General features: G+C 50.2%; 1 protein-coding gene across 4 annotated transcripts in view; it reads left to right on the plus strand.

The window, feature by feature from the left end:
- The window catches only part of SEZ6L (seizure related 6 homolog like), a 131,634-nt gene that overhangs the window by 73,840 nt on the left and 38,194 nt on the right, over positions 1-19,600 (plus strand). For all 4 annotated transcript variants that reach the window (XM_070399357.1, XM_070399354.1, XM_070399355.1 and 1 more), the window contains exons 2-6: positions 11,223-11,984; positions 12,771-12,904; positions 13,773-13,965; positions 14,628-14,813; positions 19,405-19,570. In XM_070399357.1, the coding sequence (XP_070255458.1) occupies positions 11,223-11,984; positions 12,771-12,904; positions 13,773-13,965; positions 14,628-14,813; positions 19,405-19,570 (1,441 nt within the window). The remainder of the gene's footprint in view (positions 1-11,222; positions 11,985-12,770; positions 12,905-13,772; positions 13,966-14,627; positions 14,814-19,404; positions 19,571-19,600) is intronic.

A 19,600-nucleotide genomic window follows, 5' to 3' on the forward strand; every position in this document is an offset into this window, starting at 1 on the left:
TAATAAAGCATGTTATCTTGCCTATCGCAGAAGCTCCTTACAGATGCCGTTTGCTCTCCGCCGGGGCCCTGCGTTAACCTCCCTGCCGCTTGGCTACAAGGGATAGCATCTCCCTGGGAAGATCAATACCATATTCTCTCGCCCACCAGGGTCACCCCAGCTGTGGCCAGTGAGTTGTCATTGCCATGCGACCAAGGGGTCGAACCAGGAGGAGAGGGAAAAGAAGCCATCCGATAAGGAGAAGACCCCAGGAAGAAGAGCAGTGGGGAGGGCATCAGAGCACCAAGAACACGAGAAGCGGTTAAGGACACTGCCCTGGAGTTGCACAGACCCCGGGACAGGGCTAGGCCTGCTTCCAGAAGCTTTGGGATAATAATGTTATTCTTCTGAACCACAGTTTCCTTATCTAAAAAGTGGACACAAACATTGGACTCGACAGAGAAGGATTAAAGAAGATGATGCATGGTGAAGTGTTGAGTCCAGTTCTCGTTTTCCCTCTCTCTCTCTCTCTCTCTCTCTCTTCCCCCCCCCCTCCTCCCTCTCTAAAATAAATTTTTTTGGAAAAGCAGGTATTATTAGGTTTCTGTCAGTCTGCTAGTTACTACTCGGTAGGAAAACAGCTGGGTAGACTTATTGTCACAACTGGAAGATGTGTACTCAATTTTTGGCAGCATCTACTAAAGATGAACATGCCATGTTGTGCAACCAGTACCCTGTTGGAAATATTCCAAACGGTAATTCGTATACATGTGCACCCAAAGACATGTAGTACAACAGTCACAGTTATACTCGTCATGATAGCCGAGCCTGGAAGCAGCTCCAACGCCCAGCAGCAGTGGAATGGATAACCTGTGGAATAGGCACGAAATGGAATACCACGCAGCCACAACAAAGGAATGAATTACCACCGCACACAGCAGCGTGGATACATTTCACAACTGTAATGAGTGCAAGAGGCCAGATACAGAAGAAAATGCTGCATAATTATCCAAAACTCATCCTCAACCATAGAAGGCAAAATAGGGGATATTGAGGGAAGTGTGGTTGGGAAACTCCGTATTTGCTGGCAGTTTTTGCTTCTGGATCGCGTTGCTGGTTACACAGGTGTGTCCAGCTTGAGGAGTTCGTTGAGTGGACTTTTCTGTGCGTGTTACACTTCAATCGATGTTTATGAAAAGCGTGAAGGAGTATGTGTGGGATCAGGAAACTCTGATTATGGTCGGCATGACCATCCTCACTATGGGTGTCAGACACAGGAGACCTGAGTTCTCCACCCTTTGCCCGTATCACTCAGCAGGCTCTATCTAGTTATCTTAATACCAAGTGGAAAGCTCGGACAATCCGCGCAGAGGCAAGGGACAAACCTCAGGACACCCATTGCTCCTGGTCCCACAGCCTCAGATAGGTGTGGGTGCCTTGGGGGGCAGGGGGAAGCAGGGGATCTAGAGTTAGCTCACCTCCCTTTCACTACCACCCCGAGAGCAGAGACCATTTCCAACACCATTATACCTCCTTCCACATTGCCGAGCACAGTGCCTGATAGCCAGGGAGCTGTCAGGGAGTTTGTTGAATGATTGAACAAAAGTATGGCTGAATGAATGAATTGCTCTTGTCAGAATTAAATAAGATAATGTATTTAAAATGCTTTAGACAGCACCTGAAATGGAGCAGGGCCAGAAGCTGTAAGGGCCCCTATGTCAAACGGCTCTCGATGTGAAGCCCAGCCGCACCACCCTCTCCCAGTGTGCTCTTGAGAGAGTGAATTTCCCTCTCTGAGTCTCAGTTTTCCCATCTGCAAAATGGGAAAATGAACCGTCCTTACATCACAGAGTAAGTAGTTCTAAGGATTAAATGAGATGGTGCATATAAAACGGCACATCGCAAGGTTCAGAAGAGGCCATCGTCATTATCGTTGCATAAACTTATTAGCAGCATCAAGAATGGAGCGACAGTCATTGGTCATAAGAAAAGGGGACTGTTATCTTTCCTCCTTCGTCTCTCCATCAGTCTTTCTCTCCCTCTGTGTCACGGGCCCCACGTGAGCTGAGCTGGCCTTGGCAGAGTTGGCTGCTGAGTAAATAAAAGGACATCCTTCCTCCACCCCAGGGAGCTGGCCCGGTGCCAGTGTGTGAGGGCACAGTGCCTGTGAAGGGGGCCAGGTGGGCACCCGGACACTGGGGCTCTCTGTGTCGTCTCTGTGGGTCAGCGGGCTGACAGTGGCCACTCTGAGGACCCTTAAGTGCTTCCCCCGAGCCCCACACCCGCCACCTGCCCAGTGGGCAGGCCTGGGAGTGAAGGGAGGCTCTATGCACCCCCTCGGCCCCGGGCCCACACACACCGAGGCGTTGTTCTTGTTGGCCGTGAGAGCTCGTTAGGCTCTGGGCAGAGGCTGGCTGGGCTTCAAGAGGAAGGCAGCGAGGCCCAGGAGTCAGAGAGAGGAGGAGCCTGGGGCTTGGCAGGAGGCGATGCCAGCCCGCTCCCCAGCGTACACTGAGCTCCTCTGCTTGTGAGAGCCTTGACCTGTAGAAGCAGAGAGTAGAGATGATCGGTTGTGCCGCCTGTACTTCCCCAGCTCAGTGCATGGTTACAAGCTGGGAGGGATTAGGACAGGATGGGATGGGATGGGATGGGATAGGATGGGTGGAATGGGATAGGGTAGGGTAGAATGAAATGGCTTCTCCAATTTCTGGCCCGAGACCCTGCCTTGAAGTTGACCTAGAAGATACCAGGTGTGGATGAAGGCAGCTAAGAGAGCAGGGGAGAAGTGAGGATAAGCAGCAGCTATTTCTTCCTCTAAGCCCCAGAATTCTCAACTTGGGACCCAAAAGAGAAACTGTCCTTTAAAATCCCAGGCGACGTCAGGTCAAGAAGGGAGATGAGAGACCATCCCGGCCAGCGCTTTACAAATTATGTTCAAATCCCAACCCCGCCAGCTACAAGTTGTGTTGCTTTGGGCAAGTGACCAAACTTCCTTGGGTCTCAGTTTCCTCCTCTGTAAAATGGGGTAGTAGTAACATCTACCTCCCAGGGGTGTTGAGAGGAGTAAATGAAATGACCCATTAAACATGTACAACAAGACCCGGCATATAGTAGGCACTTCCTCCTCATCGTCGTCGTTGTCGTCATCAGCGGTGGTGTCTTGGGTGAGGGAAAACGTAGGTTTCCAGCTCTCAGACTCCCACTCCCACTCCTGCTTCAATCCTGTGGCCCCATTTTTTGGCTGATTATGGGGCTCCACTGGTGCCCAAGCCATGGGTGTAGGGCCAGGCAGCCCTGGTTCAAATCCTACCAACCCTTCCTCATCATTAAGATGAAGATCGCATCAGCTACTTTTCAGGAAAAGAAGAAAACAGCATTTCAGCGTCGCCAATAAAGCCATGGGAAGGTCTCGTTTGTCCCTAGCAAATAAAGCCCCTGTCGTCGGTTACGTCTGATGAGAGGCCTGCCCTCATCTCCGCAGTGAAACGCATGAAGCCTGGAGGTTCGGTTGTAAAACTGCTGTGAACATCTTAAAACTCAGTCATGCACACGACTCCCACGACTGCCCCAGTGTCTGCTTCTTTAAGATTGGTCAGGCAAAGATCACCGTCCTCACCCGAGGCGGCCGGAAACCAAGGCTCTGAGAGACGGAGCTGGTCAAGGTCACAGGGTGGTTTGATGATGTAACCAGTGCTGAGGTCGGGCCTCCTGGCTGCCTGGCTTCTCTCCGCCTCTGAGCACCTCGTAAGCAATCCGGGGATGCGGATTTGCTCGTCATTCTTGTCTGTGAAGCTGAGCAAACAAGTGACGAGACGTTGCAAACTTGGGGTGCGTTTTAAACTCACTCTCGAACCGTCTGGATTCATTCCCACGTATTCCCTTTGTCTGTGTGAGGGGAGAGGTCACTGACTCTGGATTTCCCACCGCGGGTTTCCTCTCTGAGCTGTCTTGGTGTCTGCCTCCCAGCCCTCCCTCAGTGACTCACTGATTTTCAGGGACACAAATAAATCACGCTGTGTTCCTCTCCCCCTCGCTCCTGAACAAGAAATCACCCAGTCGCACGTGAATGGAGTGGGGGTGGGCGGAGGGAGGCAGGGATGGAGGTGGGAAGGAGAGGAGCGTTTCCATGCTAATCAGTTGGCACTGCTGTGACCACAGTTAATCAGATTGTTAAAGACACAAAGGCAGGCTTGCACCCCTGTGCCAACAGCTATCAGCGCTCATTCATGGGGGAGATGGATGCCCGCCAGACCGAGGCTCTGATGGGATGTAACTGGACATCAAAGAATGTTCGAGGCTTTCCGAACCCAACATGAATTAGAAAGGAGGCCCATTAGTGGGGGAGAAGCCAGCTCACAAAGGACAATTGTCGGATAATTCCTCTCATAGCCCAAACACTGCAAGGTCCTTCTGCCCGCACAGGCTGGTCCTCCTAACACCTGCTGCAAGTCCCCGGGGGCCCCTGGGGTTCTGGAGCGGACTCTGGAGGGGCCGGCCGGGCTGTGGACCCACATGTGCAGTTTGATGTGCTGTTTCGGGTGATCGTACCTCGAACCCAAGTCTCCCTTCCATCCCTGTGACCACGGCGAAGACACCAAACAAAGCAAACCATGTGATTGATGGGGATGGGGGGGCTTTACACTTTGCTGGTACCATCATGAAGTTACATTGGTGATTAGAGCAAGTCAGGGGGTAGCTTCACCTAGAATCCCTCTCCAGCCATGGTGTCGTAAAAGGAGGCATGCTTATCCAGCATCAAGTTGACCAAGATTCACCTTTCTGTGCTGACACAGAAAGATATTCGTGACGGACTTGAAGTCAGAAATTGGTGGTGGGTTACTAATGTGTGGAAAACTCTACAACAGTGAATAATGAACGGGTCAAAACTACACTATCAACACGGATGAATCTCACAAAGTGTTGAAAGAGAAGAGAAGAGAGAAGGAAAGAAAAGAAAAGAGCAGGTTTCAGGAGGAGCCATATGGGAAAACTGTGTTTATATATTTTAAAGCATGCCACACAGTCTCATCTATTGTTCAGAGACATTGCCATGTAAATACACAAATGCAGACAGTAAATAAGGATCATAGTAAAATAATAATAATGCACACAGTAAATGAGAAGGCTAGAGGTCAAATTCAGGACAGTAATCCCCCCAGGGTGGAGGAGATGAAGAATACAGTCAGGAAGAGCTAACAGGGGCTTCCACTGTGCTGGTTGCATTCTCTCTCTTAAGCTGCAGGTGCAAACAGGGGGGTACTGGTTGCCTTCGTCTTGAACGCTCTTCGAATGACTGAGATATTTCAAGATGCCTTTCTCAGTAAGTGACAGAGCAATATAGACAACGCAGGAACTCTGACTCCTCAGAGAGACAGAAAGCGACATCAGTGCTCATGAACGCTGACAGGCTGCTGCTGTGTGAGCCCCGTGCCTTCCCCTCGAGATTGCATTATACTCTCTGGCAACCCTGGGAGAGAAGGCTGGTTCAGGCCCACCTTGCTGAAGGGAACAGTGAGGCCCACAGAAGGGAAGCGGCCGCCTAGGTCTCGTGGGAAGTCAGCCGCAGGCTGGACGCGGGACACAAGCCATCCTGACCCCAACCCCACGTTCCTATGTGCTATCACACCTTTTCAGGTAAAAATGCTTTATTATTTTTATATGAAGACGTTTTATTTGGAGATTCAGCAAGATCCTACTTACTCTGACTCCCTTTAGAAGGCAGGAGTGATGGACAGGGCAGGGGCGGGCAGTGCTTCTACTTTTGATTTGCTGTTTCAGATGTTCTTGCATTTTTTTTCAGATAAACTATTTTATGAGAAAAAAAAATCATTTGAGAAAGTGGGAAAGAGGAAAGATCCCAGGCAACAAGGTCAGAAAGTGTTTACCCCATTGGCCGGATGATTTTGGACAAGTCACTTCATCTCTGTGAGCCTGGATGTTTTTTTCTTTCATCTATAAAATGGGAGAAATAAAACGCCCATTTTAGAATTGCTTGGGGGGTTAGGATGAGATCACATTTGGGGATGCACTTGTGGAGTGTAAGTTGCCATCTCAATGTCAGTATTGTCAGCGTGGGGATACAGGTAGGAGCTGCAACTGAGGCAGGAGATGGAACCCACTGTCCCCAAGCCCACCTCCCACCTCTACCCTGTGCCCCAGAAAGTCTTCTCAAAGTCCAGGTGAGAGTGGCACCATTCATCTATCTGAGGGTCCCCTTGCCCGCAGGACCGAGTAAGCCAGGTGTGCTCACCAGCTCCTGCTTGTCACTCTCCAAGGTGGACCTCTGATGCCAGCACCTGGCTGGCGCATGATAGGTGCTCATTGGGTGGATGGATGGATGGATATGAATGAATACATTGATGACCAAATGTGAGTGGGAGAAGAAAGCTCAGTTTTTATTTATATCATGGGGATTATGCTGAGATCTTCTCCAACCTTAAAATTCACTGATGCCAGCAAAACCAAGTTGATCTGCTCTCTGAGAATGGAAGGAAGGTCTACTCCATTGAGCGCAAGTAGCCTGTTTTGTTCATTCTGGTTAACCCAGAGGTCATCAACCAGGGGCAATTTTGCCCCCCCACCCCCACCCGCCCCCTATCCTCCCACCCCTACACCCCCAGCCCCCAGCCCACTAGGGGACCTTTGGCACCCTCTGGAATCAATTTGGGTTGTCACAACCAGGAGTGCTACCGCCATCTAGTGGATTGAGGCCAGGGATGCTGCCCAACATATTCCCCTCCTTCCAGCAAAGAATTACCCAGCCCAGATGTAGAAGTCATAGAACTCGCCAGTATTCTTCAGGGTGGGCCAGGTGTTCCTGCTTTGGGTTTTGGTTTTGTTCATTGTGCTCTGGAGTGGTTTTTCAAGCCGGAAATAGCCTTGTTTTGCTGCTAAGGTGCTGTGTGACCCTGAGCAGCCCGTTTTCCCTCTCTGGACCGCATGTCCCTCCTCTGCATGGGTTGAAACCATGACCTCTAGGAGCCTTTGGAGCTATAAGATGTGATATGTATTTTGGTTTTTGGAGCAGGCTGGGCAAGTCCTTATTGTAGAGAGTGAAGTTACAAGAGACCACCCCTGAATTGGGTGTTAATCATGAGAATGAGAATGTAACCTTTTTGTAGAACCCTTTACCAAAAACACTTCAACTGATGCCCTGCCTCCTAAAGGTGCTCATGATGACAGGAACAGTCCAATGAGAGAGGAATTATCATTCTCCCCACCAGGAAATTGAGCTCCAAAGTGGCTCGATGACTCGGAGTGGATGAGCTGCTTCTGTGATTACAGATGTGTCCGTCTGCCTCCCCTCGGCCTCTCCCTCACTAGATGCTAAAGGCAGCCGTGAACCCCTGCTCTTCCCATACATTTGTTTTCACTTAAGAAAGAATTAAATATTTATTATGCAGGTTTTGGAAAAATACCAAAAAGGAGAGGGAAGAAAACACATCCCAAGCCGCCCCACCCCCACAGACAGCCAGGACCATCCTGCGGGTGCTGTTCCAAGTCAAGGCAGCTCTCCGCGTGGCGATTTGTTTTAGTTGATTGTTTCTGGTCATTTTCCTACACACCGTAGAATTTTACGTCTTGTTCGTCTCACTGAGCATTATGGCAGAAGCGCCCCTCAGCTTCTGTTCGCCCCGCACTGTATCCCATCATGTGCGCCTGCTGGAAGATACGGGCTTGGAATCCGCGCTGGTCCTGGCCATTCGGCAGCCGCCCAGGATGTAAGATGCAGACCTTCAGCTTCAGCATTTCTGAACCAGTGCTTTTCTTTGCTTTAATGGGATGCAAATGTCCCACCTCCCCATCCAAGCTAGAAAAGAGAGAGAGAGGTGCTTCCTCCCCGACTTGGATGGCAGAACATATGCTCAGTTGCCTTCCATGCTGCTCCCTTCTGTCTGGAGGGAGGAGAACAGCGTCAGCATGGATTTCATTAACGCTCCATCTCCTCGGTTTGATATCCGCACGTGGTTACCATTGGGTGGTGTCTGTCTGCTTGAGTGCAGAGACCCCATCCTAGAGCGTTGATACTCTCCTGCAGCATGTCAACCAGCAGAGAGAGTGGGGACCCAAGGCTTTCACTCATTGATTGATTGACAGCCTTTGGGCGGGGCACTAGGCACACGTGGTGAAGGATCTGCCAGATGCAACTGTGGTGACTGGAAATGTGAAGGGCTCTGAGAAGGAGGAGTTCATTTAACTCCGTGGTCATTGAGGCCCCAGGAAAAGCCAGCCTATTCAAGGAAGTTATTAACTTGCTGGGTCTCTGAGGCCCTAGAATCCAATTTTGACTTGGTTTTGCCCAGCCCTCCTCTGGCCAGCATCCCGGCAGAGAACAGGGCATTCGGGCCTGGCAGATTGCAGGCACTGTGGACCACAGATACACACCCATCTGTCTTGAACGTGGCCCTCAGGTTGGAGATGGCCAGAGAGATTCCAGCATGTGTGAGCTCTGAACTGGGAACACTGGGGGTAGGGTGGAGGGTGGGGAGTATCATCTGGGAGGTTTCAACACAACCTAGATAGATCACCCAGCAGAGATGCAAACAGAAGGAGGGTTAGAGAGAGAGGAGTTGTTGGGGGGCGGGGGGAAGGCTGCTTCAAGCTGAGTGGGAGGAGGATGTCAGTGACCGCAATACCCCATCATTCTTAAGAGCGTTGGTAGCATGGTCTTTGGCATCAGGAAAACGGAGGTTGAAAACCCAGCTTTGCTCTGTGCCCTGGGAACATTAACATCCGGAAGCCTCCGTTTGCCCATCCGTAAAAGAGGAATAATAATGTCTACCTAATAAGGCTGAGAAAGAACTAAATGAAGTTTAAAATGAGGAATGAAGAATTCAATGAGGGAACAAGGCATTTAGCACGTGCCTGGCACACAGTCAGCGTTCGATAAAGCCATCAAACATCAGATGTTATAAATAGTACGATTGTGGCCAAGGCACACTGCCATGCTTTGTCACTCATCATCCTTTTATCACCTTCTCTGACGAAACCTGTTTTCCTAATCTCTTTCTCCCTCCCTCTTCCTCTTCCTCTTTCTCTCTCTCTCACCTGCCCCTCTGTGATCAGGGGACATGTTGCGAAGGGACTAGCTGAAACTCATGTAGCCACAGGACCCAGCCAAAACGCAACGAGTTGGTGTCAGGATCCAGGCTGTCACTTTGCCCTTTTTAAAACAAGATGAACAAAAGACTCTAAAAATAATTGTCAATTCCCAGATCCATCTATAGAAATTGACAGTGTCAGAGCTGGAAGGGCCCTCAGCCTTTATCTAGCCCAGGCATCCCGTCTGACACAGGGAGAGAAGATGGAGAGAAGAGACCTACACAAAGTGATGCTAGGGAGTAGAGGCCAGAATAGGACCACTGTCCGGATCCCTCAACCCTGGTTGCATCCAGGCTCTCTGCATCGGGCCTCAGGAGCTAGTTTCCTGACCGCTATCTGCCACTCTTTCTGTCCCATCACCCTATTGTCACTCCACAGTCGGCATCAATCATTTGATAAAAGTGACAGGGAGCATAAAAGCCACAGCTTTGGGGCAGATCCACATCTGCCCTCATCCTATGAGGCCGATGGAATATCTGTTACATACAAGAGGCTTAATGGACTTGCCCGGGCCCTTGTGGCTTGTAACCATCAGAGGCAGGATTTGAACCCACGTTCAACTCTGAAACCTCAACGCTTCCCACCTTGGACCAGGAAACCTGCTTGGCCCCTGAATGCCCTAGCTCCGCCCTCCGGTCATTCACACATCCTCTCCTCCCCGTGCGCGCTCCTGCCCTGGCACCGCCGTCAGCCTGCAGTGCACACTGGCTGATAATCGATGTTACACAACAGGGACATTTGTTGGTGCAGTTGCAAACTGTTGCAGTCCATATAGATTAAGCCACTGCCGCTGACTCCGTGAAAGTAAACGAGTCTTCCCAACGGCTGAGGAAATAAATTTAAATGACAGTGCCGAAGGGCCGGAGACTGTGGCTGAGTGAGTGTCTCTCTACAGCAAATCGACAAGGACAGCTATCTGTCAGAGCACCCTTGTCCCCAGAATATAATTCCTCACGATCTCGAGGCAGTCATCGGGCCCTTTCTGACCGCTCCGGCTTCCTGCTCTGGGCCGTGTTCCAATGATGAAAGTAAAAACAGTGGCAGCAGCTGGCATGTACTGGGCACTCCCTGTGGGTGATGCACCCATATGTACTATGTATGTATGTATGTTTTACATGCATTGATGTATTGAACGAGGCCAACCCTGGGAAATAGGGAAGAAAAGCCCCATTTTACAGATGGAGACACTGAGGCTCAGAGCAGTAAAGCCATTTGTCAGCATGCAGTTGGCAGCGTGGGTCTCAAGTCCACGAAGCCGATTTCAGGCAGGAGTCTGCCAGCCAGCCACTGGGGCCAGCTCATATTTAAGGTGACTAGGTGGTTTTACTTTCCAGACAAAAACAAATCAGAAGGAATCGGCAGCGGACACAAGGCCACCAGGGCTTGCCCCAACCTCCCGACCTCACTGAGTTCTTTGGAATTAGCTTCCACCTCTGCCCCTGTCCCCTTCGTTCCTGCTGGCCTCAGCCAGGCCTCCAGGCTCCTCGCATCCCTCTCTTCTGAACCTGCCCCATGATTCTGAATCCTCAAATATTTCTGTGTCTCCCACAAGGTCACTTGTATATTATTTAATTTTTTTTTTTTAAAAAAAGGAAGAAGCTTGCTCCCTCAGTCCCAGGGCAATAGAGCCCTGAGCCAGGCACGGAGCTTGAAAAAGAGGATGTTACCGGTTACGGCCCCTCTCGTCCTCTGAGTGGGATGTCCCTGTGCAGTGAGCAGTCTTCCCGGCTGTGCATGGAGGCTCTGCTCTGCACACTGGGTTAGGGGCCTGTCCTCTCTGTCCTGGTAACAGGCCAAGCTTCTCTCTTTCTAAGCATGTATCGCATCGAATGTGATTATCTCTACTTTCCTATTGCCTCTCTCAGGACATATGCAGCTGGACTGTGAAACGGTCGTGCCCTGGGCTTCCATGGCCCTAATGCTTAGCTCGGGCCTGGCACGGTCCACCCTAATCTCCATGGTCAGCAAAAGGAGGAAGGGAGAGAGGGAGGGACAGGCAGCCACTATATCTGTGGATCGGCCGTGCCTCGTCCTGACCAGCTTTGGGAGCCACCGTAGCAGGGCCACCTGAGGCTGAGAGAAGGCGGAGGAGCTAAACCCCCAGCACCAAGCTAACTGGTGTCTTTTCTCCTCTTCCCAAGATGCGCCCCTGGAGGGAGACGCGGGCCCTTCGAGTACGTACCTCCTACCCTCGGGAGCACTGGGGGGTAGCAGTCTGAGCAAAGACAGCCTGGACGAGAAGGTGACACCCGCCCCTCCCAGCCCAGCGCAGTCTGGGGAAGAGCGTCGGGACCCGGAGCTGGACGGGACCACAGCCTCCCTTCGTCCAGACCCCGTGGCCCTGTCCACGCTGCTTCCGGAGGAGCCCGGCACCAAGCTCGCCTCCCTCCCCAGGAAGAGGCTGTCTTCGCTCAAGCAGGCCAACTCGTCCAGGAAGCAGCTGCGACCCAAGGCCACCTCCGCCGCAGGCCTCCTGAGGGTGGGGTCCCAGCCTGCATCCCCGGGCCTGGGTCTCCCCTCCCCCGCCACAGAGAAGCCTGGCCCACCCGGGGACCCCGACCCTGTGGCCTCCGAGGGTGAGGAGATATTTCAGCTGCCGTCGTCGGAGGAGCCCCTCTGGCTGGACCGGAGGCGAGGTGCGGTGCCCACGACACCTGCGCCCCTGCAGATCTCTCCCTTCACCTCGCAGCCCTACATGGCCCACACGCTCCCCCAGAGGCCGGACCCCGGGGAGCCCACGGTGCCCGACGAGGCCCAGGAGGCTCCTCTTGAGGACGCCAGTCCCATGACCTTGATGGACAAAGGTGAGAATGAGCTGACTGGGTCAGCCTCAGAGGAGAGCCAGGAGACCACGACGTCCACCATTATCACCACCACGGTCATCACCACGGAGCAGGCCCCAGGTATGCGGCCCCCAGCTCCAGCCTCCTGCAGCATCACGGAGGCACCCACAGCGGGCAGGGCATGGGTGGGCAGGGAGGTCCAGGCCCCACCACCCATTACCATCTATCCAACACTAGCTATGAGCTTGATCCTGTGGCTCAGACTCAGTATCCCCATTTTAAAGATGGGACAACTGAGACCCTGAGACATCAAGCAACCTGCCCAAGGCCACACAGCTGAAGAGCGGGATTCAAAGCCTTTCCATCTTGGGAACAGCCTGCCCGGAAGGCCGTAGCCTTTCCAGCGTGCCTTTGCTTTTACCGTTACATGCACTTCTCTAGATTTGATAAAATGCACTTCCATGGCCCAGCCTTTCTTTTTCTGTCTTCTTTTCCATCTTCAAACAGAGACACCAACTGTCCATCCTACATGGATCTGGACAGATGCAATGTGGTCACTCGTTCAATAGTATGATCTCTGGGTTTGAACCCTGATTGCTGTGTGAGCTTGATCCAGACGCTGTCCCTCTCTGGTCTTTGGTTTACTTATCTTTAAAATGGGGACAAAATATTAGTCCCTACACAGGTGAATGGGGTCAGAATGGTGCCTGGTCCCATGTAGTAAGTGTCAACTAGTGCTCTTTTGATTATCATGTTGATTCTGGAGCTGAAGGAGAATTGACAGCAGTGGGAGGGGTGGTGACAGGGGAACCCAGGTTTCCCCTGAGGCCCTATTCCACCCGAAGCCCCTCTGAGACATCCCATCTGAGCTCTTGTCCGCGTCCTGATTCCAGTGCTTTCCTCCAGCTCTCTGCAGTGTGAGCCTCTCAGATCCCGAAGGCTACATCGACTCCAGCGACTACCCGCCGCTGCCCCTCAGCAGCTTCCTTGAGTGCACGTACAACGTGACGGTCTACACCGGCTACGGCGTGGAGCTCCAGGTAACCCAGAGAGGCCCCTGTGTGGCTGCCTCTTCCCGCAGGAAGTCTCGGAGGGATCGTCTGAGTCAGGCTTACTGTTATCATCCTGGCTAGTTTGGTTCTCTTCTTGCCCTAACCAGGGCAATTTGAGCCAGGCTTTGACGAGTGAATAGGAGTTCCTAACTCGGTGCACAGCTGAGATAGCTTAGCACACATGAAGGGAAGGGGACCTGTTGACAAACTGGAGGCATTATACCCAGAAGGAGTCTTCTGATATCCTGCTTCTCTCTCTCTCTCTCTCTCTCTCTCTCTCTCTCTCTCTCTCTCGGAAGCCCCACCTAGTTCATTTGATTCGTAAACCTTTGCCGCTGCCGAAACCGGTTTGGCTCAGTGGATAGAGCGTCAGCTTGCGGACTGAAGGGTCCCGGGTTCGATTCCGGTCAAGGGCATGTGCCTGGGTTGCGGGCGCATCCCCAGTAGGAGATGTGCAGGAGGCGGCTGATTGATGTTTCTCTCTCATCCATGTTTCTAACTCTCTATCCCTCTCCCTTCCTCTCTGTAAAAAATCAATAAAATATATTTTAAAATAAAATAAATAAATAAATAAAATAAAAAATAATTTAAAAAAAAACAAACAAAAAAAACCTTTGCCGCAAACTCAGATGGAAAATCTGGGTGACATAGTGCTCCAACATCTGGATTTGGGGGTCTCAGCTCTACTAGTTAAAGCTGCGTGACTTTGGGCAAGGGGCTGCCCTTCAGCTTGGCTTCCCTCTGTCCCATTGACTAGGGGCTGGTTGCAGGTGCTGCGTTGGCAGCTTGGCAGCCTCCGAGGGCCACGGCTCAAACCTGACTCGGTTTCTCTGTGTCTACCCCTGACTGTCCTCAGGTGAAGAGTGTCAACCTGTCTGAGGGGGAGCTGCTCTCCATCCGTGGGGTGGACGGCCCCACCCTGACCGTCCTGGCCAACCAGACACTCCTCGTGGAGGGGCAGGTGATCCGAAGCCCCACCAACACCATCTCCGTCTACTTCCGCACCTTCCAGGACGACGGCCTGGGCACCTTCCAGCTGCACTACCAGGGTAGGATGTCGCCGTCTGCCTCAGTTTCCCCCTGGAGCCAAAGAGTCTCCAACTTTTTCTCCTGGCGGGGAACCACCCACCTTTACAGTCTGATAAAAACCTGTGGACCCCTTTTCAAAATAATATTTTTAAGAGCATTAAAAGGCAATCTCAATGAAAAAGGAAGCCAGTCATATTGAATTACAGCTGTCAAAACATTATCTTAATCTCTGGTATCATAATCTATGTTCTTCTTTAACACAGTAAATAATAAAACCTCTTGGCAGTTCTGGTAAGTGCTGGAATTTCAAGGTACTGAGATGTTCGTGCAGGAGGGACTACCCCTGCTCGGGCAATACTGCCCCTTCTATGCGCAAGGAGAAACCATTCTAGGTCCATGTGGAGAGGGGCTCAAACGAGGTTTGGGAACTCATTGTTCACCCCAAACTTGTTGCCTCTGGTTAGGCAGGGTTAGGGGATCTTTGTACCTAGAAAGAGTGCTCACCTGGCTTGTCTTGGCGCCCTATGGCCAACAAGAGACACAAAAATGCCCCCTGCAGCTCTCCGGGGCCACCAGGGACCCCATCTTTCCTCCCCAGCACACACTGGCTCCCAGGGTGTGGGTCCCATTCTTTAGCTCTGCCCCCCGGGGGGTGACTGTCTGCCTCTGCATTTCTCCCCAGCCTTCATGCTGAGCTGCAGCTTCCCCCGCCGGCCGGACTACGGGGACGTCACCGTGATGGACCTGCACTCGGGCGGGGTGGCCCACTTCCACTGCCACCTGGGCTACGAGCTCCAGGGCGCCAAGACGCTGACGTGCATCAACGCCTCCAAGCCCCACTGGAGCAGCCACGAGCCCATCTGCTCAGGTACCCGCCAGCCTCGGCTGGACCAACAGGGATGGCTCAGGAGGAGGGGCGAGACCAAGGCCCAGGGCATTAAGACTGACCTCAGGAAAAGGCTCTCACCCGGGGGAGAGACCGCGCCAAATGCAGATGACCGCTGCCACTTACAGTTGCATTATGTGATAAACGACACGTCACGTGAACTTTACCATTAGTGACATTTAGTGCATTCACAGTATTGTGCCACCATCACCACTGTGTAGCTCCAGAACACCTTTATCACCCCCAAAAAGAAACTCTGTCCCCGTTAGCAGTCACCCCGTTTCCTTCCTCCCCCTCCATCCTGGCCACCACCAATATGCTTTGTGTCTCTACGAATTTGCCTATTCCAGACATTTCATATCAATGGAATCATATCATATATGATCTTTTGTGACTTGCTTCATTCACTTAGCATATTGTTTCCAAGGTTCATCCATGTTGTAGCGTATGTCAGAACTTTATGCCTTTTTACGGCTGGATTATAGTCCATTGTATAGATAGACCACCTTATATCATGTTCATTCATTGGTAGACAGTTGTTCCCACTTTGGGCTATTATGAATCGTGCTGCTATGAACATTTGTGCACGAGTTTTTGGGTGTACATACGTTTCCATTTCTCTTGGGTATGTACCCAGTAGTGGAATTGCTGGGTCCTATGATAATTCTATGTATAACCTTTTCAGGAACCATCAAACTATTTTCCACAGTGGCTGCACCATTTTACATTCCCACCAGCCAGCCACGTTCAAGAGTACCAATTTCTCCACATTCCCGCTAACACTCGCTACTGTCCGTGTGTTCTTTTTACTGTCATAGCCATCCTAGTGGGTGTGAAGGGGTATCTCGTGTGGTTTTGATTTGAATTTCCCTCATGGCTAATAATATTATTGAGCATCTTTACATGCTCATCTTTACTGGCCATTTGTACATCTTCTAGGAGAAATGTCTGTTCGAGTCCTTTGCCCATTTTTTTATTGGTTGTTTGTCTTGTTGTTGTTGAGTTAAAAGAGCTCTTTATATATTCTGGCTACGAGACCTTTATTAGATATATGATCTGCAAATATCTTCTCCCACTCTGTGGGTTGTCCTTTTATGTCTTGCTAGTGTCCTTTGACACAAAAAAAAAAAAAAACAACCATTTTTAATTTGATGAAGCCTAATGTATCTATTTATTCTTTTGTTCTTGTGCTGTGGTGTTCATGCTGCCATATTTTGAGCCCGGTCAGTATGTACTGGGCACCATCCAAGGGCTGCAATAAATCCTCACAGCAATCCTATGTGGTGGAACCATTATCCCCATTATACAGATAAGGAAACTGAGGCTCATGGAGGTGAAGGCACATGGCCAAAGCCACCAGACAGCCATTGAACTGAATCCAGAACCCTTTCTGCTGGGCTTTTTCCCCTTCTACACCTTCACCACACAAAATGCGGTCTGCAGACCAGCGAGATGACTCGAAATGCACAATCCTGGACTTCATGTAGGACCAACTGCATCAACATCTATACCTTAACATCCCCCTATGTCATTCATGTGCACATTATAGACTGTGAGGCACTGGGCTATATCACACTGTTCCTGCACCAGTGGACAAAACCTCAGCTATCAACACAGCAAAACCCTGTTAGGTTCAAAAGTCCTGAAGGTGACCAGGTGAGTATAGGCTGCCATATTAACTGAGTGCCTACTATGTGCCAGGCCCTGAGCCATGTACAAGGAGAATACTTGGAGCAATAAACATAACTCCTGCCCTCCAGGCATTCATGATCAGCAGAATTCAAAAAGCAAATGAGTGCTGATAATAAATCCTGAGATTTCATTGTTGCAGTATTGTTCCCCCAAGGCCCTTCAGAATTTCTCTTCTTTTTAACAAAGAAAAAAACCCACACCATAGGGCAGTTGGTCTCTGCGCCTCCCTCATGCTAATTTTTATCTGTGTGTGAAATAAGGAGGAATTAAGCCTCAATTTGTGCTAAGAAAGATGGATAGAGAGCCAGGGCTGGCAAAATGAAACCAAACAGAGCTATCAGTCGGCTTAATAAGGCAAGAAAGGGGAACAGAGAGGCAGCAAATGAGGGGCACCCTGGAGAGGACAGATGGCCTGCGCCCCCAGCATGGACAGTGTCCTCCACCTCCTTAGCTCCTGAGCCATGGGACGATGATGCTGGCTGTGTTTGGAGCTCCTCTGTGCCAGGGACTACACCAATCATTTCATTCGTTTCTCACCACGGCTACTTATTAAGGAGGGTGGAATTATTATCCCCATTTTACAGTGAACTCAAGGTTCAGAGAGCTTCCGTAACTTGTCCCAGATCCACAGCAGGTCCCTGACACAGGCCAGGCTTGAACCTCCAATTTAGGACAGGAAGGCAGCCGGGAGAGAGACAGGGACACGGTGCTCTGTCCGTGGTGCTAAAAGGAGAGCTGGGCTTCTGGGCAGTGTCATTGCTTGAAGTCACCGCCGAGTCTCCTATTGCAAGTTCTCATTAGTCACCTGAAAACCATTTAATGAGAACCAAGTATCTCTTCAGACTAAGAATAGGCCTACCTCTTTTTTAAAAATATATTTTATTGATTTTTTTACAGAGAGGAAGGGAGAGGAATAGAGAGTTAGAAACATCGATGAGAGAGAAACATCGATCAGCTGCCTCCTGCACACTCCCCACCGGGAATGTGCCCGCAACCAAGGTACATGCCCTTGACCAGAATCCAACCTGGGACCCTTCAGTCCGCAGGCCGACACTCTATCCACTGAGACAAACCAGTTAGGGCAGGCCTGCCTCTTTACACTTGTACAACTCTTCCCAGTTTATAAATCATTTTTAAATATTTATTAGATTTTTATGATAAAAGTATTATATGGTTCTGCTAAAAAAAATGTGTATATGTATATATTTTAATCCTCACCCAAGGACATGCTTTTTTATTTATTTTAGAGAGAGAGAGGAAGGGAGAAGGAGAGAGAGAGAGACATTGATGTGAAAGAGAAACATCGATCCGTCAACTCCCACATGCACCCCAACCAGCGATTGAACCCCACAACCTGGGCATGTGTGCTGACTGGGAATCGAACGTGTGATCTTTCGGTGCATGGGACAATGCCCAACCAAACTGAGTTACACCGGCCAAGGCTAAAAAAGCTTTTTTTCTTTTTTTCTTTTTTTTAATATATTTTATTGATTTTTTACAGAGATGAGGGGAGAGGGATAGAGAGTTAGAAACACCAATGAGAGAGAAACTTCGATCAGCTGCCTCCTGCACACCCCCTACTGGGGATGTGCCCACAACCAAGGTACATACCCTTGACCAGAATCGAACCTGGGACCCTTCAGTCCCCAGGCCGATGCTCTATCCACTGAGCCAAACCAGTTAGGGCTAAAAAAGCTTTTTTTCAAGAAATACAAAAGTATAGAATATAGGAGCAAGTCACTTTTATATTTATGTTCTCGATTGACCCTTGCATATAGCTCATTGAAATAGTTATGGCAGACCATTTTCTGGATTTTTTTTTTTTACTTAAAGCATAGTAGCATTTTCCTATATTCTCAACTATTTTTTGAGGGCACAGTTTCTAAAACTGTACGAATGGAATGTATTTATTTACTGAGCACCTATGAGTAGACATTCATGTTGGTTATCCTGTTTTGGCTCTTAGGAAAAAAGTCTATGCCCTAACCGGTTTGGCTCAGTGGATAGAGCATCGGCCTGCGGACTGAAGGGTCCCAGGTTCGATTCCGGGCAAGGGCATGTACCTTGGTTGTGGGCACATCCCCAGTGAGGGGTGTGCAGGAGGCAGCTGACCGATGTTACTCTCTCATCGATGTTTCTAACTCTCTATCCCTCTTTCTTCCTCTCTGTAAAAAAAAAACCAATAAAATATATATATATTTTTAAAAGAAATCTAGCCGTGGACATCCTCATCCATACACTTCTGTGAAAACCTCTAAGTCTGTTTTTAGCATAAATTCCCAGAACCTCAATTACTAGGTCAAAGCATTTGGAAATACTTTCTAGATTTTTTCACCAAATTGCTCTCCTGAAAGGTCATGCAATTTGCCTCCTGACCACTCCTGAAAGAGGGTAACCGTTTTCCCTCGCCTTCCCTCATCTCTGGTTTATTGCTACTTTTTACCTTGACCAATTTGGTGGATGGAAATAGAATATAGTTTAGAATGATGTTTCTTTTGTTATTCGTGGGGGCTGAATGTTTTAGGGCTTACTGAGTACTCAAAGCATCTCTTATCTGTTGTAAACTGCCTATTTATGTCTTTCTGATGACCCTTTTGTAAGGAAGAACCAGGGCACAGCCAGCACCATAGAAGCATCCTTAAATCACAGTCCTTCCCTACCATGAGACACACATGGTGATGGTTCAAATCATGGAATGACATCTCCTATCAAACAGGATGAACCCCACCCAGCAGGCCAGGGCTTCTCCGTGGTCTCTCTCTTCCCACCCTATTTCTGTTTCTCCCAAGAAAGGGTAGGGCTGGAGGTCAGGGGAGGATGGAACACTGACTCTCTCTCCCTCTCCCTTCTCCCTCTTCTCTCTCTCGCCTTCTGCCCCCAGCCCCATGTGGAGGGACTGTGCACAACGCCACCATCGGCCATGTCCTCTCTCCAAGTTACCCTGGCAACGCCAACGGGAGTCAGTTCTGTGTGTGGACGATCGAAGCTCCTGAGGGCCAGAAGCTACACCTTCACTTTGAGAGGCTGTTGCTGCATGAGAAGGACAGGTAAACCTCCGAGGGTCCCCGCAAATAGCT

The sequence above is a fragment of the Myotis yumanensis genome, unplaced genomic scaffold (assembly GCF_028538775.1).
Source record: "Myotis yumanensis isolate MYYU_CA2020_CCGP unplaced genomic scaffold, mMyoYum1.0.hap1 SCAF_19, whole genome shotgun sequence".
NCBI lineage: Eukaryota > Metazoa > Chordata > Mammalia > Chiroptera > Vespertilionidae > Myotis > Myotis yumanensis.